This window comes from Salminus brasiliensis, chromosome 25, assembly GCF_030463535.1.
Source record: "Salminus brasiliensis chromosome 25, fSalBra1.hap2, whole genome shotgun sequence".
NCBI classification, from domain to species: Eukaryota; Metazoa; Chordata; class Actinopteri; order Characiformes; family Bryconidae; genus Salminus; species Salminus brasiliensis.
The window spans coordinates 12,984,285-13,006,674 of record NC_132902.1 but is presented as its reverse complement, the minus strand read 5'-3'; the positions used below and the strand labels follow the sequence as shown (position 1 = coordinate 13,006,674).

Here is a 22,390-nt window from a genome sequence, read left to right as displayed (position 1 = left end):
GTCGTACTTATGGCAGCTCTGTTGTGGGGTAAATGGAGGGATACTCCCAGAATGCATTAATGATGAATCAATAAACTGCATTATACTGTTGACACTTTACATCAATTGTATCGCTAGTTGCAGCTCTAATGATGCTGGTGGTGCTGATGTTGAGGGTGCAGTTACACAGGTGCAGTGGCGAGGTTTGTGAGCACGCTGTATTAAACATTTCTGACCACCTTCACAGAAAACAGAGGCTGCTCTTCCCGAGCCGCTGACTGAGACAGCGCCCCCTGGTGCCCACCTTAACGTAGCTCTTCTGAGTGGGGCCACGGAGGGCCCAGCCGCCCCCCCGCAGGGCGACCTAGCTCAGCCCCCAGCTCCTGAGCCCCTTCAAACCGGACATCCCGGGTCAGAGCCCAAGGTACCGCACTATCCGCCCGGCGACGGATTGGGGCCGACCCGGTTACGGCCCAAGCTTGGTGCCCTTTTTCTCTCTTTCTGACGTCTGCCCTGCCTGTGTGCTGCCTCTCCCTTTTGCATGTGCGCTGTCAGCTGTGTACCTCCCTTCGAGAGAGAGAGAGTGTGTGTGTATGTATGTGTAGGGCTGGGCGATAGTCTCAATAGTCTGAATAAAACTGGAAAATGACAAAATTATGCAGACTACTCCAGGTTATACCTCATTTGACAACGTGCTCAAGACTGGGAGACGGTCCTGCTGGTTTGCACTGTTAGCAAATGCCGTGGTAAACAGGGGATCATCACAAACATCACCAATGATAATGACTGTTAGTGTTTTATCGCCCAGCCCTGCGTGTTTCATGGTCTGTTTCTGTGTGTGGTGGTTATTTATGCATTGTTGTTCTGTAACCAGCAGTGGATAAGGCAGGGCCCTCTGCTTGTTGAAAGCAATGGAAGGAGACTATGTTCTTCCCGCTGCTGCTTGCACTCTCTTGCATGGCTCTGAATTGCCTGGGTTTGTTTCCTCTCTGGTCTGTTCTGTTGTTGAAGTAATAGAAATAGTGCTGGCAGTACTTAGAAGTACTATGGGTTTATGTAGTAGTTTATCGGATGATTTTCTTTAGGTTCAACCCCCCTTCCCCACCCTTAATGACTTTGAAAGGTAGCCTTGTTGTTTTCCTACAAGTTAGCACACTGTAGAGATGTTGCTGACAGGGTCGATATCCGTGCTGAAAGGCTACTTCTCAAAATGTTTTATCTAGCCTGAAGTGAAACCTTGCCTCAGTGTCGGCTCAGTAGATTTTGTTGTAGTGGTTCTTTTCATTTTCCTTTACGTTCGGCAGTTCTTTTATCCCCCAGATGTTTCTTTGCTTTTTGGTGTATAGTGTTGTGTACAGCGTGTCGTATAACTGTAAAGCTCTCTTTAAACTCCCATCTTTAAGATGGCTGCTTCTGGTTTGACCTGTCCAATAACGGCCCCCTCTGAGTCTCCTCTATTGCAGGTCTTTCCTCTGACTCTAAGCTTCAGCCTTCAGCCATTAATGTGTATTAATCGCCTCTGGTTTCTGCCATCTATACTTCAAATCCATCCATTGCAAAATTTTACAAGCCCTGTGTACCTTTTAGCATGACTTAAACAAGCATGTCTGCTGTTTTCTTTATCTGGCAGATGTACCAAAAAGAGATCTACAGTGTGGATGAGCAAGTGCGCGTAAGCTCCGGGCTGAAGCAGCCAGCCTACAACTCCCAGCAACCTCTTTATCAGGAAGAACAGCCATACAGAGATTACGACCACCAGCCGTACCGCTACGACAGCGCCTACGTGGAACCAAAGGCCCGCAACTTTGACTCTCACTTGCAGTACGACAGCCGTGTGCCTCCCTACGAAGAGCAGTGGCCTGCGTATGACCACCAGGGGGCGGCGCCCCAGCAGTACGACCCCCGCCCAAACTACCAGGATGGGCCGGATCGCGAGTACAGCCCACCTCAGTCCCGCTACGACACGGGCTACGACACAGGACGACCTCGCTACGGAAAGCCTAGCCCCGGACCGGTCCGTTACGATGAACCCCCTCCACCAGCCACAGGGGGCTACGATGGACGCTCACGTTATGACCATGAACCCCACACCCTCCCTCCAGCTGTCTCTCAGTCCCCCGAACCCCCAAAACAGCAGTATTACGATCCTCCTCCTCCAAGGCCAGCCCACAGCCAGCCATCACAGCGGGGTTACGCGAACTCTGACGCCCCCACGTCCCCGCCAAAACCCGAGCCCCTCCCAACGCCAACAGAGACAGCCATCACCTCCAAGCCCCTGCCCCCTCCTCCGCCAGAGACGGAAGAAGACCCTGCGATGAAGCCGCAGTCAGTGCTCACTCGGGTCAAAATGTTCGAGAACAAGCGCTCGGTGTCCATGGACCGGGCCAGAGAGTCATCCGACTCTGCAGTAAGGGTGGGTCACTTAGTATTGTGTTCATAGTAGGGTTCAATCTGTTACTATATTCTTATATTTACTCTGCAACAAAAGCCATTTTATGCTGATAAACTACACTAGTAGAGTGCCCCCTAGAGGTTGAAAATCCAGGTCTGCTGCTCCCCATCAGTTGATAATGAAATAGTGAAAATTTCCTCCGCTATTACATAACAGTGGGCTGCAACCCTATGAATGTTCACACTCCTGTTGGTTGCTGCAGCAAAGCTTGAAGCAGACAAGCATCTAATTGGCTGCTTTTTACTTGCTCCTCAGTAAGCCCTCAAATTAAGACCCTCAAATTAAGACACTGCATTTTTTTGAAATTGCTGAGAGGGAGGGTGGGAGACCTTTAATCTTTAAGGGCCTCAAGGGCAGTAGCCCCATCTTTTTAAGGATGATTACAACAGCATTCATATATAAAACTCATTCATGTGTAGAATAGATTATCCTGACGCAGGGGTGGGCAACAGGGCCCGGAATCCGGCACAGTTTGCTTGTTATTTCCCTGATCTGACAGACCTACAAAACATGGCTGTTAACAGGTCAATTGAATCAGGTGTCCTTGAGCAGGGAAAGCCCAAAACTGTGCAGAAATATACCCCCCCTGTCTTTTTTAGCTAGATAATTCGACAGCTGTTCCCCTTTATTCACCATTGTTCCTAATATGCAGTGAAATACCTCCCTTAGCTAATTAGTTAAGCCCTTAATCACGCATAGCTTTCAAAAATTACAACAAAATAGCATCTCAATAAAGTATCAAATAATTAAATAATAGCTAATGCAGTTATCAAACACCAATTTACCAAATATTATATCCTATGACTTTATCCTAAAAGTTTGGTGGTTTGGAATATAGGAACACTAACCAACTAAAAAATAGACTAACTCTGTTCCCTCTCCCTCTCTCTCTCTCACTCAGCCGGCAGACATGGTTCCCAAACCTGGTGCAGCCTCCGTTCCCAAAGCCAACTCCTTGAGTAATCTCGACCAAGAGAAGACCTTCAGGTAAAGGGCTTTCACCATAGTTTATAAATTGCTGAATTGTTCTCCTGTTACATCAGTCCAGTCCAGTTGACGTACCCGAAACCAGATGTCCTGCTGAAATGTTCCTGAACGTAATCTCATAAGTACTACAACTCAACACCTGTGGCTATAGTTTTACTGGAAAACAATAGCTGCGGTTTGGTGCGTTTGCTTTCATAGGGCTCCACCTAGTGTTGATTCAGTGAAATGTCGAGCCTCTCGGCACCACTGCCTTTCTATAACCCTTTCCTTCTTCAGTAAGCTTTCACTCACTACGTTAAGGAAGTATCATGATACACAATGATACACAAGCAACTACTGATGTGCCTTCAGCGCAGCAGGCCGTGACATATTTATATAGAATTGATCTAAACATCAGGAATAGGTCTGTAGATGTACGTTCCTGTGTTTGTGTACGTTATAATATGCATTGCTTTGCATTCTGTGTAACTGTAATCTCACGTTCTCTTTCCTCAACACCACCCCCCTGTAAACACACACACATACACGTACCAACACACAGAGCACCTGAGCCCCAGCAGCCCCAGTCTAAAGCTGATGACATTGTCCGTGCGAACCACTACGATCCTGATGAAGATGAAGAGTACTACAGAAAGCAGCTGTCCTACTTCGACCGCCGGAGCTTTGACAGCAAGCCTTCCGTACAGCCGCAACCTGCCAGCAAGCCAGCACAGCCACAGGCCCAGCCAGGGTCCAGCTATCCCAGGTAATCTACTACATTTTGGAGCATTGCTTTGAGGATTTGATTGTATTCAGCGACAAGAGTGTTTGATGATCACCACCCACCTCATCCCCAGCTCATACAAAAAAATATTGGATGGAGCACCTGAGAACACAGTTCCACTGCTCCACAGATCAATGCTGGGGGGCTTTATACCCCTCTAGCTCACGCTGGCATTAGGTATGGTGCCCATAGGTTCGTGTTTATCTGCTCCAGAAGGTTCTATTCTATTGGTAATACTTCTCTACAGGGTCTAGACCAGCAGTTTGTACAACTTAGTAGTTGTACAGCATTCATTAGATAGGGTGTTCTCACACGTTTGGACATACAGTGTGAAACTGAATGTTTTTATTTGAGAAAGACTAATAGTTGAGTGCACATGCTGATTAGGAATCAATAAGGAAGTTTAACATGTTGCATTTAAGTAAAATCAGTAGTTATCATTCTGAGCTGATTGATAAATGTGATCCACATGTTGACCTATGTGTTTTGCTGTGTTAATTAGGGCAGAGTCACTGGATAAGGTCAGCCCTGTTCCCCAGGTAACCCCAGCTGCTCCGCCCACAGCCCCGCCTCCTATTCTGCCCAAACCTGCTGGTAAGATTTGCACTCCATGCATGCATGCATCTTAATATTTGCAATATTGGATTTATTGGTGTTTGTTCCAGCTGATCTCACTGTACAACCTGTTCTCTCAATCTCTTGCTGATGCTCTCTCTACCAGCAACCCCTCCTCCAGACCCTCATGGCTCCCCCAAAGTGAAGCCTCCTGGTCGTGAGGACACAGTGCAGAGCAATTTCCTCCCCCAGAAAAGCTTCCCTGAGAAATCGCCTGTCAACGGTACCGGTGAACCCCCGAAACCTGCCGGTGCACCTCCCGCCTCCTCCTACAACCGCTACGTTCCAAAACCCTACACGGCCTCTGCCAGGCCCTTTGAGCGCAAGTTCGACAGTCCCAAATTTAATCACAACCTCCTGCCCAACAACACACAGGCCAAGGCCCCAGTCAAAGCGCAGCAGCCGCAGCCTCCGGATCACGACAGCGGCCTGGACACCTTCACGCGAACCACAGAGCACCGGCCTAAGTACCAGCAGAATAACATCAATGCCGTGCCCAAGGCCATCCCTGTCAGGTGAGAGAAAGAATTTTAGGACTTGCGGGGCAAGTAATTTGAACACTGAATAGTTTCAAATTCAGTGTTATTTTATCATGCTTTTGCTTCCTGTCTGACTTTCTGAAATCACATATTCCTTAAAATGCTGGCTAACAGACAAGCTAACTAGAGCTGATGATTATTAGGACAGTTTTATCTAAAACATCTCTCCATATTTCAGCCCAAGTGCTCTGGAAGATGATGAGGACGATGATGTCCACACGGTGGTGGCCACAGCACGAGGCATCTTCAATAGTAACGGCGGGGTGCTGAGCTCCATAGAAACAGGTGTCAGCATCATCATCCCTCAGGGGGCCATCCCCGATGGTGTGGAACAGGAGATCTATTTCAAAGTGTGTCGGGACAACAGCATTCTGCCCCCCCTCGACAAGGAGAAAGGTCAGTGATTCTGCTTAGCCAGTACTTCATAGGACCTACTAGTATTAATAATAACATTTATAATAATTAATGCAGTTAGTCAGTAATAGAAATAATTCATATTATACATTTATACTTCATATAACTGTATGTCTTGTCTACAGGAGAAACCCTGTTGAGTCCGTTGGTGATGTGCGGTCCACACGGTCTGAAGTTTCTGAAACCCGTGGAGCTGCGCCTGCCTCACTGTGCGTCTATGACTCCTGATGGTTGGTCTTTTGCTCTAAAATCCTCCGACTCCTCGTCGGGTACGCTGCCCTCTAATCTCTGTGCTTTTGGGGCTCTGCGGGGTTGGCAGATGCAGCTTTGTGGGCTTTATGAGGGGAAATCTTTCACTGTGCAAGTTATTTACACAAGTTATTTCTCAGCCATGCAAGTGCTCACATGCTCATTGTTTCATTCGCTCACACATGCACTCACTCACTCAATCTCTCGTGGGGTTTGTTTATTCATTTTCCTGCTGGTGGCTAATTTGGCATGGTCTCCAGGCTACATTTCTGCTCTTTGCTTTTTGACATGTGGGACTTTTCACTGTATCCATTGAAATCATTTTTTCTGCTCACAATTCGGTGGATGCTTTGTATCATTTCTTAATGCTTTTGATCACTCTGTGTCAAAGTTCATCAAGAGTCATCGTCAGCTACCATTCCTTTTGTGAACGTGTAAGTGAAAGGGGTGAAAGTAATGGATTAGGCTGAGGAAGTAGGTTTCTCAGGATGTATCGTCTGAAGTAACTGTTCTTCATTCTGGAGAACCTGATCCAGATGCTGCAAAGGATTTTCCAGATGGAATCGGTATGTTCTGTGGGCTGGGGGGAGGGGAGATCCTACCTGACACTGCAGGCCTTCTTTATACAGGTCAGAAAACTCTATGTTGCCCCTGTTAAAGGACTTGAGGATGGGGCATGGTGCATGGTGGCTCTCCTCTGTCTCCTTATTAACAGAGGCACTGTTGTTCTGAGGCGCCCAGTGATGTGTACCTGCAATAACTTTACATTACTTTGGTAGTACTGCTAAAGTCCAGGGGTCCTCTTGAGGCCAACAGTAATCTCTTTTGTCTTGCTGACAGTCATAGAGAAGCTGTTATCCTCTTGTGTTTAGGGCGATGGAATAGAACTGTGTGAGGCCTCTTGCTCAGGAAATCTAAAACTCGAAAAAGCTGGAAAGATGCTTAGCTCTGGTGCTGTTATATGATGAGCGGTAGTCAGTTAACACTACTCTGGTGTGAGTATACTTATCCAACTGGGACGAGAGCATCTGGATGGTAAAGGTAAACGCACTTCACTTTCAAAGCACTTAACGACTGTTGCTGTGGATTCAAACTATTGTAGTCTATAGGGTATAGGACAGCAGCCTGCACCAGGCAGATGTCTGTGAAGGTCTCAGTTAGCAGGTAGGTGCACTCCTGGGCCACAGCAGGGTTCTCTCGTCTGCTACAGAGACAGCACCTCATCAGCAGCAGCAGTGCAGTCCTTCCTGCTGCCGGTGTGTTTTTATTGTTGAACAGCATAGAAATTGTTAGGATCTGGGAGGGTTATGCCATTTGCGTAGGCAAGATGAGTAGGCCAGAAGTGAGGTTTGTCCTTGCCGCCCTAAGCACGACTCTGATACCTGATCTTAATGCAGTGTCGCAGGCTTTCAGCAGGCAGGGCTTCTCATCGGGTTGTATAATGCCAATTGAAAAAAATGTCACTCTGACACATACCTATTACTTCTCTGCTTTTGTCCTCACCCTCTCTCCCTCACTTTCATTCTCCTGTACTACATACTGCATCTCTTCCTGGCACCCTTGCGGATTTGCTGTTAATTACCCCTCATTTAGAGACATGTGGAGAAAAAAGGCTGGAGGAGAAATTAGGCATCCATCTCCTGTGTTGTCCTGCTGCTGTGGTAGAGGATTACCAGGCGGTGCCTCTAATCCCTCTATTATAACTCACAACTGTTCTCTAGCCTCAACTTCAGCTTCTCCTCACTACTCCAGAGCTCGAACGGCCCACTCCTTTCACAAAGCTGAATAAACGAGTGCTCAGCCCAGCTTAAAACGCTAACTGAACACTCAGACTCAAGGGCTCTGCAGCCCTTAACGAAGGCACCGACAGTCAGTGCCACTGTTGTGTTACAATTTATTCCCCCTTGTAACACAAAACAAGGGCCATGGGGGAAACAGGTCTAGATTCTCAAAGGTTTGGGGATACTAGAGATGGGAAATATCACAATGTGTTATCGTCTCGTGATAACATTTGTTATCATGGTGCACTTTTCTAATCAATCATCAGTGCATAAAGAACACTGATCAAATGCATTAGTCTAATTTTAATTAGAAGCACATTTTGAATGAAAATGCTGTACTGAGACAGCATTTGAATAGTAGTTTTTAAGAATCTGCCGCTGCTGATGAATTTTGTCTGTGATTATGTTTTAGCATTATATCGTTGTTTAGTGTACTTGTCTAAATATTGTGATATAGTATTTCAACCACATCGCCCAGCTCTAATGAACGCCCAGTTTTTCCCAACACAAAAACATATAAATGACTTACTAGGTTCATCTTAATTAAAATAGTATGTTTTATGCTGGCATTCCTGGCATGTGTGCAATGTTTATAGTATCTGAAGTGTACAGTATTCACTGGTATGTTTATTGGAGTAGTTTTCCTTACACTCCTGCTGCCTTAGATAAGAAATCATGATTATTTGTGTTCAGATTTTTTAAAAACTAGCTGTTTTTAGAAGCTAGGTGTCTTTTTACCTGAGAGTGCTCTGTATATCAGATATCAAGCAAGAATGAATATATGTGATTGACTTGATCAGTGTATGCTTTGTTTGTGTTTTGTCTTTACAGTCATGTAATAAGTTGACGCCCCATTAAACCTTTGTTTTATTTTCATATATTCAAACATTTGGACATTTGATCTTCGTTTAAACACTTTTGAAAGATAAGTTAACCTCATTGGTAAAATGTATTTAATATAAGTGCAGTTTTCTTGTTAGGACACCCCAACCTTTTTTGCCTTAATAGCTGGTATTCCTCCCCCTTGGCTTTTCATATAATGATCAACTGGGAGAAAGCTTTTTCCCCCACTCCTCCATGCAGAGTTCTTTCAGCTGTGTGACATTTCAGCTTTAGTTTTTAGACAGATGGTCTCACATTTTCCTCAAGAGCCCTCTCATACAATAATTCTTGGTGGATTCTATGTTGAAGAGATCTCCAGGGCCCTACTGCAGAAATTCTGCCCCAAACCATGACATTTCCACCTCCATGCTTCGTAGTTGATATGGGTTCTTGTGCTCAAATACTGTGTCTGGTTTACGCCAAACATGTCCTCTGTTACTGTGTCAGCAAAACAAACTACATGTCTGAGGTTTAAATAAGACGGGGTCCTTGTTGTATGTGTTTGTATATGTACCTCCATCTCTTAGTATTGTTTAAGTGAAGATCAAATGTCCATGTTTTTTTTTTTTTTTAATATATTAAAAAAGAGAAAGGTTGTCCTGGGGAGACTTAGTTTAGCTTAGCTGTAGTTACAGAACTTCACATGTCTGTATTGTCGGGCTACACATGGTGGCTCCACAACAGCAGAAGGAGTCTTATCACAAATCATTTTTGTTCCCAGAGCTATAAAAGGAGAGGCAGAGAGATTTAAATTATTAATGCAGCTCTTAAATGTCTCTCAGATGGATTTCACAAGGTTTTCTGTGTGTGTGTGTGTGTGTGTATTTTTTGTGGGATTACATCTGTATGATCTGAGAAACTTCTTCTCCTCTCTCTCGTCCTCTTACATTATAAGTGGCAGTTAAATCCAATGTGCCTCGAAACACTTTTCAGTTCACCACAAGGTTTTGGATAGGCGCTCACACAGAACTGAAATGAAATAAGGGGGTTGGTTTGGTTTTTGTGTTCAGTCATAAAGCTTGTGGTTACTGATGCTTGTAAAGTATTTTACCCACAGTTTTGTTCACTGTTCTTTCTCTGTTCTTGTGCCTTTCCCTCTCCCTCTTTCCAGGTGACCCCAAGAATTGGCAGAACAAATCTCTCCCTGGAGATCCAAACTACCTGGTGGGAGCCAACTGTGTGTCTGTGCTTATCGACCACTTCTGAGGAGCCTGTTACTGAATGTGAACGCCAGGATAAAAGAAAGAAAACACTATCCCCTCTCCAGCACACACACACACATACACACAAGCACACTGCCGTTTAGGGAGGGGAACGTTTGGCAGTGATAAATGAAGGATGACTGCGCTTTGATTCTGTTTACTGTACCCATGGAGACCGGAGGGAGGATGACTTTCTCTGAAGTGCTGTTCTTCTTTTTTTCTTCTTCTCGATCTTCTTCTTCCTTTCTTTTTATAAGTGCTTAACGGCTCAAGAGTAAATGAGAAGAATAAAGAATAAAGTTAGTTTTGTTTTTAAATACCTGATAAACTGCATGCTCTGTGCCACTGAGAATATTCCCACTCTACGCCAAGTTTCAGATTCTCACCACTCACACAGATTGACATTATTTTTCTCCAGGGTTTTGCAGAGATCTTCCACGTAGACTTTTGCTACAGACAATAATAAACATTCAGCATATTTTTACTCTATGCTGTACAACAGTACGCACACTACAGTATGTAGTCTATACAGTGGAGTAGCGTTCTTTTCTGGAACAACACTTTACTACGACTTTTCTGTCAACTGAAGCGATTACCACAGCACTCTAACCATGAAGATTCACTCACAGTAGGTGCAGAGGGGTGAGCGGAAGTGTAAAAGCGGTGCCTAGCCGGACTGAAGGAGTACAACGGTTGCTGAAAATGAAGAAAGAAAAGGCAGGTGAAGGAAGCACAGAGCAGTTTCCTAAAGCTACAGGTGTATTTCAATGAACTGGTGCTCCTATTCCCCAGTAGCTTGTTCTCTAACAGTGAAGACTACCTATCGATACGTGGCCAGTTGTCTCAAACAAGTGGACTCGTGGAGTGAAGCAGTTGGACGTTTTTTGCGCTGTGGAGATCTATGCATGTCAGACTCAGGTGCCCAGACTCCTGCTCTTTTCTAGCTCGCTCTTTTCTCGATTTTTACCCTCTCTCACTTTCTACGCCCCTTTTCTCTCACTTTCTCGCTCTCACTCCGTCTCTCACACTCCTGCTAAAGCAGTGATGCCTTATCTGTGGATTTACTCTTATCTTCAGTAATGAGACCTCTTCACTTTTTTTTCTAAGTTATGATGAAGCCAGATTATAGAGGAATAAAATGAAATGAAGTTGTCGTTCTGCCGTTTTGTCAACCCACTGTATAAACTAAACCTGGGTGAAAACACAAGAACAATCAAGGCTTAAAAAAATATATAAAACATATGCTAAGTTTACTTGCTATGCACATGATTCCTGACAAAATGGGGGACAAAAGAGAAAAAAAATTGGCTGTACATAAAGCTAGCATATGGCCTTTGTTCTTGGTTTGTAAATGACTTTTTTTATGTCTGTATTTTGTATAAAACTGGCAGTAAAAAAAAATCTTTATAAAAAGAAAAAAAAGGAATGCAATGGAAATGGTTATCTTTGTATTCTGGTTATACCCTTGAGCCTTGGAACTAGTGACTTAGCATTAATAATTCCACTTTTTCTACCAATTTATCCTCACTAATGTCTAAATATGAGCATTTTTAACAGCCACCGCAACCTTTATATGCTTTGTTTGACAACAGAGGAAAGTGCTTGATTTAAATGCTCTCAGAAGATTTTTTGGTTGTTTTTTTTTTTCTGGATAAGGGGTGTGCTCTGGTTCTGTCTCACTTATTATTTGTGATACTGGATGCTGTATTATGTGCCCTGAAATGTATTTTTCTACTAATAGATGAATTATTATGTCACAGCAGTACTATTTTTTTTTCTTTTAGATAACACAGCTTCAGTTGAATATTAGCTCTTCACATGTGTGACTTTTTCCCTTTTCAACACGATTTTAAGTATACCACTGTATTAATTAATAAAATCATTTTTAAAATAAATGTCTTTTATTTGGTCTTGTTTCGTCCATGGAGTCGATCTTTAATCTGCAGAATGGTTTTGTGCACTTTACACTTTCTTTCCCTGGCTAATTTCATTTACAGCTTTTAATGTAACCGTGTCAGGATCAAGTGCAGCACTGCTGAATGAATGCCCTTTCTGATTCAACCCACTTGCGTCAACTCATTAGTTAATTAAAGTCTGTGTGTGTGAGTGTTGGATCAGGGTGAAGAGTAAATAAACAGAGAGCAAAGCATAAGGACCTGAATTTGAAATCCTTCTCCTGAAGAAATATTCAAAAATGAACCTGCCTGCACTGACTGCAGTGTGGTGTAGTTTTACCATGGCCAGTGAATGGTGTACGGTAATGAGTAGACACATAAGTCTTATGAGAGAAGTAAATTAGAGACTGCTGTTGCAAAGACATCCTATACACATCTAAAAAATGTATCAGGCTAAAGTTCAGAAGGCCAGTTTGTATTTCTGAGAAATGTTTTGTGTTTTTTTAATGAAGGTTAAGCTATGTTGGAATATTGTTCTTTTAAGATGCCAAGTAACTCATGGATCTTGTGTACTCATGTTGAGCAGGCTGAAGCTTCTTCATAAATGTGTTGCATCATTTACACTGTGTTTTTTTTGTCTTTTGTAGATGTAGTCCTCCAGGCTTGTCTAAGCAATACGCACTGGTGCAGAGAAAGCATATTAAAAGTTGTAAAAATTGTAAAATGTGTAAAGTTTGGTCACTTGTTCTTTACGACTCACTAAACTGTATAAATTGTGAACAGATTCTCCCACAGAGGCGTTCCTTAAAAATGCTCTCAGAGAGATTGGTTTCAGTTGATTTTGTAAACACTTTTTTCAACAAGTAAAATACTGAATACAGGTACAGGTAATGCAGGTAACAAAAAATAATCAAATCCACTCGGTTGGTTTAAAACTCTACGTGCTACTCATACCTGAGGAACTCATTGGTAAGTGTGCAGTAAGTTTTGGATTAGTTTGGCGCTGAGAGTGGTTCACAATCCACGTAATATCTGGTCAGTACCTTTAGTGCTGTCTGTCCATTGATGGATTGGGGTAGAGGGTAGCTAACAAGCAGTCTGTAACTGCATTCCTATTTAATGTGTACTGATTTGTACTGAAATTACAACCTAATAAAATGGCCACTCAATGTAACAATCCTAGGGGCAGCCATACAGGCCTAAGCTTCGTTCTGACGAGAGGTTTGGATCTTGCCCTGTAGATTCTGTTTTATCTAAAAATCTGTAAACGATCAGTCATAGGTCTAAAATGATAAAATGATGTTTTTTAAATGCATTCATGGCAGTACGTGCAGGATCCTGTGCGGAAAAGTAGTGTTCACTATTTTTCATCATTTTACCATTATCAGCATTACATAAAACAACTCTGCATCAGCCTGGTGGACTAATCAAAAGCCGGTTTACATGGAAAATAAATAAAGCTGATTCAGCAAATCAACTTTCTGAGAAGGGACCAGATCCCTGACTTACACCCTGTACCTTAGACTGTAGCTGTATGTTAGATCATATTCTACAAAAGTTGCCAACGAGAAACCTCACACTGTGTGTTCATGTATATAAATGAATGACCAGGCGCAGTCTCAGTCTCATTCAGTGTGGAACATGCACTTGCATGTAAAAAATATGTGTACTGTTTGTGGGCATACATAATATACATCACATTTTCATGCAATTTTATTATAATACCCATTAAACCTCACAGAATCTAAAATAAAAACATCAACACTAGAATTTGTGTTACTCTGCTGTCATCCAAAGTCAAAATGCTGGTTGACCTACCTTCGCACATATGAAAGTGTGGGAGTGATCCAGAATGTGGCCTTTAAGTGCTTGTCTTGGTGTGTGTGTGTGTGTACAAATCTCTTGTCACTCTTGGCTGAACTCTCAGTGGGATTACATCACCCACTGGATTCAATCCTCAAAGATCCAAAAATCACTTACCGTCCTTCACGCTGCAGTATGGGGAAATGTGCAGCTCCCTGCTCTGGCCTGCAGGTGGCTCCAACAGGCTAGTTTACACCTGGGTGACATCAAGTGCACCTGCAGTTTGACACAACCTGCAGAAACAGATTTGTGTTAAACACTGGGTTAAAGTCTGTTGTATTTAAAGCTGCAGTACAGTTTTACACCAAATATGTACCCGGTCATAGTGTACAGGATTCAGTTCACTAAACTAAACCACTAAACTCCTTAGAGCTGTCCATTCTAGTTACTCAATGCCCAGTTAAACGATTCACTGATTCACGACCAGCTTTCTTCTCATCCACATTCTGGTTATGAAGGATACAGAATACACTAAAAAATGTAGGAGCACACATTTAGGTAGGGGGATTTTATGTTAGGAGTCTTGATCATTGGTGTGGTTTGGTGTAGTTCGCTTGCCCAGCCAGGGAATCGAAGTTGTCTCCCATTGGTAGAGCAGCATTGTTAGCCACCACGCACACCAACCTCATTTTCTTTTTGTACTATAAGTGCTATATAGATGCTAAGATGTTTATATCCAGTTACTCTTGCAAAAAGAAGTAAAACTGTACTAAAAAGACTAGTGTGTCTATCAGAACTTAGAAAGTCAGATCTTCAATCAGTATGACGTGACGTGACTTTTTTTGTTGTTGTTCACTTTTGTTTTTCGAGACATTTACAGGCCATAACTATCAAAAAGTATCAAGTTTTAATCCAGAAACAAGCATCACTGGCATCTCGTCGCTCTCACACAAAAACTTTGTATCTCTAAAAGGAAAAAAACTGTTTCAATGGAAGTCAATGTCATGTCAAGCATTTCCATTGGTCCATCCATCATGAAAGCCTTACAAAATATAGACATAAAAAACCAGCTGATTTAACCCATTAAACCCTGTGTGTAGGCCTCCACCTAAGCTCTTCACTCTCATAACTACAGCCTACAATCACCTCCACATTTAGCATCAATTTCACAAACCCTAAAACCGAGCCCTGTGGGACTCCACACGATGTCCAATAACTGAATAATAAACCGAGGGTCCAGTGTGTTAAACTGTGCCAGAACATGAAAAGGAGCAAAAATGGGTTGAGATAGGACTGATGGAGGACAGTGATGAGAAGGGGTGGTGTGAGAAGATTCACAGATCACAGGACTCGGAAGGTATAAAGACCTCCTTGTGCAGTTGTGCAGTTAGATCTGAATATCCCACCCTTTCTGTCTTTTAATCGGTTAAATCCTAATAATAATCAGACATGACATCTGCATCCTAACACTGACACACGACGATCCGAGTTTCCCACCAGTAAACACGACCCTGGCGTCGTTCATGAGCTCGTCAACACGACGTTTCCGACATCACGCCTCGAAGGCACAACTGCTGCTGCCTCGACCTGCTCCTGCACTGGCGCCGTGTCGTCGGCAGAGGGCGCCCGTGTGCTCTCCTCTCACACCCGTCCGATCTCGGTGCGTGTGTGTGTGTATATGTGTGTATATGTGTGTATATGTGTGTGTGTGTGAGAGAGAGAGAGAGTGTGTGTGTGTGTGTCGCTTTGGACGAGCGCAGCACACACTCCAGCACCTGGCTCAGGCGGACACAGCAACCCAGCTCCCTGCAACAGACCTGCAGTTTCACCTCCCTCCTCTCTGTCCTCCACCTCCTCCTGCACCTCCTTCTCTGAGGAGCTCCTCCAGACTGACCGCGGAGAGGAGAAGGAGGAGGCGTGCTGGTGCTGAAGCTGATGGAGGAGACGGCTTTTGATGGATCACCTCTCGTTTCCTCGAAGTAGGAGACGACGTTTCTGCGAGCTGTTCCTCGGTTCCCCGTTTTTCTCCTCAGCTCCTGCTTGAACTGACTTGACTGCGGAGAGGAGAAGAGAGGAGAAGAGAGGAGAGGAGAGGAGGACTGCCCGTTAAAGGCAGCAGCTCCCTCAGGGATGGTACCTGCCTTCTGTCAGCCCTCCTCCTCCTCCTCCTCCTCCTCCTCCAGCGCGCCTGTATGCGCTCCTCCGTGTCGAGGATAACCGGGGGCTAATACTCGAAGCTAGCCTCCGTCCGCTCGTCTCTCTCACTTACTCCGAAGTTTTGAGTGTCTTGAGTGTTTCCCTCCTCCCGTCGCGGACATGCCTGTGGGTCCTGTGCCCAGGGGTCGCTCTCTGAGCCCCGTGTCGCTGGCCCGCAGCCTCTCCCGCCTGAGGGAGTTCAGGACGCGGACTCGGATCATGCTCTCTCTCGGCGTCGCTCAGATGGTTCTGGGGAGCCTCATACTGGCCGTGAGCTTTGCAGCGCTGGCCCTCACTACCTCCCCCAGGGTCAGGCACTCCTGTCCTTTCTGGGCTGGTTTCTCGGTAAGTTAGTCACGTCTAACAGTATTTCGCTGTAAGGTGTGTGGAGGGATGGCGGAGGGATGGCGGCGGGGCGGCGAGGGGGTCGCTTCTCTCCGTCTTCGCGCCTCGTGAATGAGCGCTGTGCACCGCCTCCCCTGCTCTCTCTGCCTCGGGCTTTCCCGCCGACTCAGCAGCGCGGAGCGCGCGCACGTGCCGCGCTGACGTTCGAAATTAGCATTAGCGCAGTTTTCCATTTATGCTAACCTGTTTTTTTTATTATATAATATTTTCCTTGCGTCATTTCTCAATTTTTTTTACATTTCTGACTAAAACATGGAGTGTCTCTGTCTCACTGTTATGTTGTTGAGCCCCAGTTTCTACTCAGTAAAGTAAAACTGAACACTGAAGCTTGTCCCAGGCTAGCTAGGTCTCCTGTTTGTTTTTAGCTTTTGACATAATGTTATAAATATGGTGAAATGGCAATAGCTCAAAAAATGCCAGGACTGCATGGTTACAGTGTATGGGTATGAACAAGCATGTCTTAAGTGCCCTTTGTTTTCAGATGCGTTTGTTGGTTGGTGTTGGTGTATGACCAAATACTTTCTAAATACTTTCCAGAGACATTGAGTCAATGTCAGAACAATACTTAATGAGATGCATTGGGAAACTTAATGCAATTACTTAAAGTAATTTGTCATGCCATTGTTTTGTTTCTTAGGTCTTAGGTCTGTTGTTGTTGCGCATAACTGTTCAGGCCCCTGTGTTATTGCACCATATCAAAAAATCTATCTCAGTAAACCGCTTGTTTATGATTTTGGGTGTGGGTTACCCACAACGAGATTAAGCCTAGATCTAGATGAATCATCAATGGGTATTGCAGTGTAGTCCAAGCCTTTTCTACCCTCCGTCTACCCACAGTGTATTGCCTTTTTTCTGCTGCCATGACATGATGCTGTGAAGAAAGGAAGGTCAGAAGTAGTGGAGAGGAAGTGGTTGGGTTAAGTAAGGTTGGGTTGAAGCCCAATGCAAGGGAACCTTTGCTGCTTGTGTGTGCGCTGATGTGTAGATGTGTTTTTGTCCTCTGTCTTAAAAGCACCATTTTTATTGGGGGTAGGTAATAATGGAAGTCTCACTTTGGGACAGCTAACTCTTTTTCTTTAACTGTACTTCAGATTCATCTGTTAGCAGCCTTGTAGAGCAGCTGAGCAATTATCAGGTATAAGCTCGGAAGCACTGTTTATATGTTTACCCTTCTCCACTGTCCCACCACATTTAGGAGACGAGTGTCGTTGGCTGCCTGCCTGCGCGGCATCTGGGCCGTCATCCTGCTTTTGGCACGCTGAGTGCTGAGAGAGGGAGAGTCGATGTCATGGCTGGGCGAGGGGTCCCTGAGCAGCCGCTGGGCTCTGCAAGGATAAAACTGCTATTGGCACCAACTAAGTCCCAGCGTGGCTCAACCAAATCTAATATGATTTGAGGCCCCACTCCATGCGGCCTTATCGATGCCTGAGCCCCGGCACTTAGAAGCTCAAGCCGCTTTCTACCTCCCCATAGCTATATTCCCCTCTCTTATCTGCCGTTCTCTCTTTTTCACAGCACATTTACTGTGCTCTTCGGTTCACTTCTTCGTATGGATCGGCTCCTTGTACTACCGGTCTTCCTCTCTCCTGACTTTGTAATGGAACACCCACTATCTTTATATCCTGACAATGGGAATGGGTTTTTAGAATCTGTCCAAAAAAACAGCTAATACCGGCACTGGATATGCAAATAATTGAAATGCTGAGTAAACCGGGCTCTAAATCCTTTCTGGAACATTTGTTGACCTTCTTGAACTCACAGTTACCAGCACTCTGTCTCTTCCTATTGGATTTATCATGATATACGAAGATGGCGACTAAACATTCAGTAGTGAGAGACCTGCTCATTCAACACATCTTCTGAATTCAAAGGCCCTAATGAGGAATTTGTCCCATTTTGCTGCAGTAACAGCCTCTGCTCTAGTCTTCAGACTAGAGGTTGGAGCGTTGCTGTGAGGATTTAATTCGAAGATCATTAGTGAGGTCAAATACTGGCTGATGTGGTTGATTGGTTTTGGATCAGTAACTCTACTCCAGCTCATCCCAAAGGTACTGGATGGAGCTCCATCATACCAGAGAGCACCGTTCTACTGCTCCACAGCCAAATGCTGGGGGGCTTTATACCCCTCTAGCCAAAGATTGGCATTAGGCATGGTGACCTCAGGCACATGTGCTCCAGAAGTTCAGTTGCCAGTGCTTTTCTTTTTATGGAGATTGTACAAGCCTGTGTGGTTCATGCTTTCAGACTCATTGAAGAACCTTGAAGAATCGTCAGTAATCTAAGAAACAGTAATTACTTTTTTATAAACACTCACTTTTGTCTATTGTCTATAAAAAAACGGAGTGTGTGTAGTTGTGTGGTTGCTGTCATAAGAGAACCTTGTATCTCTGACAGAAATAAAATCTGCTAAGAAATTCATTCATTCCTTTTCACACAGCGTAACAGCAGGTAGTGTTGTAGGTAGGTGTAAAAAATTAAAATAATAGATTTAGAGGATTTACTTATGATGGGGATGATACAAGTTTTGGCGATCTGTGATGTTGTGATCTTGCTTATTTTCTAAAGTAATGAGACTGAAAATTATACAAGAATATTTCTGCACAACGATTGTTGTTCCTTTACGCACCCCTGCTCTGCCTTGTCCCAGAAAGCTGCAAGAGCGTCTCTGAAATCCATCGATACAGTCTGAAGTGAAGAGCAGCGGTGCGAGAACTGCATTTTGGGGGCTTTAAAATTTCATGATGGCAACAGTAAATATTTATGAGGCAATACTTCCATGATTTTGTGCCAGAGATGGGAGGAGCCTAACATCACTTGCATGTGGATAAGGGGGAAAACGGGGGATGTAAGAGCAGGTCCATTGGGAGAGAGGAGTGTGTGTGTGTGTGTTGTGTATGTGTGGAGATAAACAGTGTGGAGGTTGGAGGTGAAAGGCCAAGTCTCGTGGCTCACTAATCGGTGTACGGCTGGAACGCTCCTGATAAGCCCACTGCTACAACTTATCTGGTCAAATGTGATTTTACATGTGTTTTAGAGATTGTCATGTAAAGCTTGGTTGATGGGGCGTGATTGGTTGCTTTGTATAAAGGGACATTTAGATTGTTTCGTGCAGCTTTGGAGGGACTCGTTTTATGCCCCTGCATTGCGCAGATCAGTTTGCCAGGGCTGCTTTAAAAAGACGTGATGTATTTCCATATAAATAAAACATATTACATCAACACAAATTTCAATTCACCTACATTAGGCAATACGTGTGTTGTTGTAATGTTTTATTCATGTGGAAGTCAAGTAAATTCAATGCATACTTTAAAACACACACACACACACACACACACACACATGCCATTTAAATACAGTGAGAAGGCGCAAACCATTAGCTGTGGCTTGTTTGCATAAGTAGCCCTGAGGTCAGTGCACCAGTACAATGAACTGGTGAACACAGGCATCCTTTGGGAATCCACACACACACACATTTGGTAGTGTTAGAGATGTGGAAGGTGCTTGGCCTTTTAAGGGTGTGTTTCTAGAACACAGGTTCATTTCTCTCAATAGTACTCAAACACTTTTTGAAGGTTCTACATTCAGATGTAAGTAAGTAAACTACATTACTACATCAAGTTTTTGCGGATTCTGAAAATACAAAAAAAATATATATATAATATATAATTATATAAAAAATCATTTACACTAGGACGAGGTGAAAAAATTGAAGTATTGCTAATGGAAAAGTTTTTTTTTTCAATAATTGATTGATTATTATTCTCTTAACAGTCGGCACAGGTGGCCGGGGACGGGAAATGCCTGGTCATGATCATGACACATAGCTTTTTAACAGGTTGGATGGATTCTTCTCATTACTGTAGTGGCTAGAAACACAACGTCTTTCCCGGAATTTTGTAATTGTGCGCAACATTTGCAAGATGTTTGAATGGAAATCCAGCTTGTGTTGATCCAGCACGTGAGTAGAGGTGGTTCCTCCGAGCATGATGCTAGAGCTGAGGGATTTTCTCCCTCATGCGGGAGCTTCACTCCACTGCTCGGAGCCTGAGGCTGCAGGCCAAATCCATACTCAAAGAGCAGCTAGCCTACAACAAACACATGCTACTGAGCCACCACCAACTGTGCCCTCAGCGTAGGAACAGAGGAAGAGGAGGTGTATATCGGAAAAGGAGGGCATGAGAAAAGAGCCAAACACGTCTGACAAGAAAGAAAAGAATTGCAGTAACTGACAGGAAGGAAAAGGAAGCAAAACAATTGATAGGAAAGAAAAAGTAACACAAGTGACGAAAGGAAGAAAAAGGAGCACAGTAACTGACAGGAAAGGAAAAGGAGCACAACAACTGACATGAAATGAAGAGGCACAAAACAACTGCCAGAAAAGAACACAATCACAATAATTGAGGGGACAAAAGGTACACAGTAACTGACAGGAAAGGAAAGGAGTACAGTAACTGCAAGAGAGAGGAAAATGATCACTGACAGACATGTCAACTGACTGAAAAAACAACTTACAGGAAAGAAAACAATTGCATTAATTGAGAGAAAAAAGGAAGGAGCTCAGTAACTGACCAGAGGGAGAGGAAATCATATCGCCGGACACGAAAACCAGTATTATGACAACTGACAGAAAAGCCCACAGCATTGACAGGAACTGACAGGAAAACCAACAGCATAAAAACTGACAAAAAGGCAATAGGAAAAGACCAAAGGGGAAAGAAAAGGAATATAACGACTGACAAGACATGGATTAATAGCATACAATAAAGAAAATAAGCATTACAACTGACAGGAAAGGGAAGGAAGCAAAGGACTGTCGTGCAACATAAAGCAAGAGGGAAGAGAAATGCCCCAGAAAAGGAAGGAAACCAGGGGAGTAAATGCAGCAGAAAGGGAAAGATAATGTAGCGCAACATTAAAGAAACGCCCTTTACTAACGGCCTCCACCTCCCCATCTCAGCTGGAACATCAGTCAAACATGAAGGAGCTGCACACCATCGCTGTCCTCAGCAGGGAGGCCAGTGCAGATCAAGGAGGGGGGCGTTGGTGTGCGTATGTGAGGGTTTACACCCGTTTATTAGTATTCATACGGGATAAACTGGTGTGTGTGTGTGTGTGTTGCAGCCATTTTATGTTTGACCACATTGCCATGATCCCTGAACACACTCTGCAAACTGCAGTTGACGTCCTCACTGTCAAAACCACACACACGTGTGTATTAGTCTCATAGTGGTTTGAGATTTATGCATTGCAGTCATTGTCTAATTGAGTAATCAGTGAATAATAAAGCTGCGGTTTTAAAGACCACGCCAGACAGAGGTCAGATAAGGAGCAATACCAGCCGTTTCATCACTGAGCTCAAGAATAGTCTGATCACACACCTGCCCAGCCATAGCTAATTACCAGCAGATTGAGAAAACCATCAGCGGGGGCCGAAAAATGGCAGGGAGGTGGCGGAACGCTTGCAGCTCTGAATAGCGTGTGGCGGCCGCGTGTGAAGCAGGTCTCCATTTCACTTTTCACGCGCAGTACTGTTTGGTGCTCTGTAACCCTGTAAGCTTCCTCTTATGTTCATATCATTAGGCATATTATTCATCAACTACATGCAAAACAATGCGTAGTGATAAAGTTATTATTATGTTATATGAGAGGGGGATGGAGGTCCATGAAGTTGAAATCCTCTGGGAAACCTACATCCATGATTGCTTTCTAATTAGCTTAATGTAGGTCTTGTGGGCCTCACAATATGTACACACAAAGTAGGCCCTATAAATAACTGCTACTGCGTACGTGCACTTCACCAGAGTTTCTTCCCTTTCAACACAGTCGCAGTCAAAATGATTCAACCTCCATTGTAAATTGGGCTAATTAGCTGTTTGCAATGAACTAATCGAACAAGATCATTTTTAATAGCTCAACACAACCAGTGTAACTAGGTGCTTTCTCCACGTTCAACACAAAATGCTACTTTTAATGATCTATTACAGTCTCAGAATTATCTAACCCCTTCATGCCAGGCTTCTTTCGTACTTAGCCCCCCCTTTTGCTGTCCTGACCTGCTGCAGACGTTATGCACAGCCAGACAGCGGCTTCTGGCAACATTCCTGAGAAATCTTGGGCAGTGGCCGCCAGTTTACAATATTCTTGGGTTTGCTGCTGCAACCACCTTCTTCAAATCCCACCAACGATTTACGATGGGGTTAAAATCAGGCGACTGTAACAACCACTGCA

At 44.1% G+C, this 22,390-nt stretch overlaps 2 protein-coding genes across 14 annotated transcripts in view; both read left to right on the top strand.

The window, feature by feature from the left end:
* Positions 1-11,758, top strand: part of tjp1a (tight junction protein 1a) — a 177,827-nt gene extending 166,069 nt beyond the window's left edge. For 6 of the 13 annotated variants that reach the window (XM_072671474.1, XM_072671473.1, XM_072671467.1 and 3 more), the window contains 9 exons: positions 227-403; positions 1,610-2,392; positions 3,333-3,418; positions 3,960-4,163; positions 4,684-4,775; positions 4,903-5,311; positions 5,514-5,731; positions 5,875-6,018; positions 9,773-11,758. In XM_072671474.1, the coding sequence (XP_072527575.1) occupies positions 227-403; positions 1,610-2,392; positions 3,333-3,418; positions 3,960-4,163; positions 4,684-4,775; positions 4,903-5,311; positions 5,514-5,731; positions 5,875-6,018; positions 9,773-9,867 (2,208 nt within the window). In that variant the 3' untranslated portion in view covers positions 9,868-11,758. The remainder of the gene's footprint in view (positions 1-226; positions 404-1,609; positions 2,393-3,332; positions 3,419-3,959; positions 4,164-4,683; positions 4,776-4,902; positions 5,312-5,513; positions 5,732-5,874; positions 6,019-9,772) is intronic. The other 7 variants (XM_072671476.1, XM_072671464.1, XM_072671465.1 and 4 more) reach the window with 4 other exon arrangements.
* Positions 11,759-15,328: 3,570 nt separating this feature from the next.
* fam189a1 (family with sequence similarity 189 member A1) overlaps positions 15,329-22,390 on the top strand; it is a 236,223-nt gene continuing 229,161 nt past the window's right edge. The window contains exon 1 of the mRNA XM_072671338.1: positions 15,329-16,102. Coding sequence (XP_072527439.1) covers positions 15,878-16,102 — 225 coding nt within the window. The 5' untranslated portion in view covers positions 15,329-15,877. The remainder of the gene's footprint in view (positions 16,103-22,390) is intronic.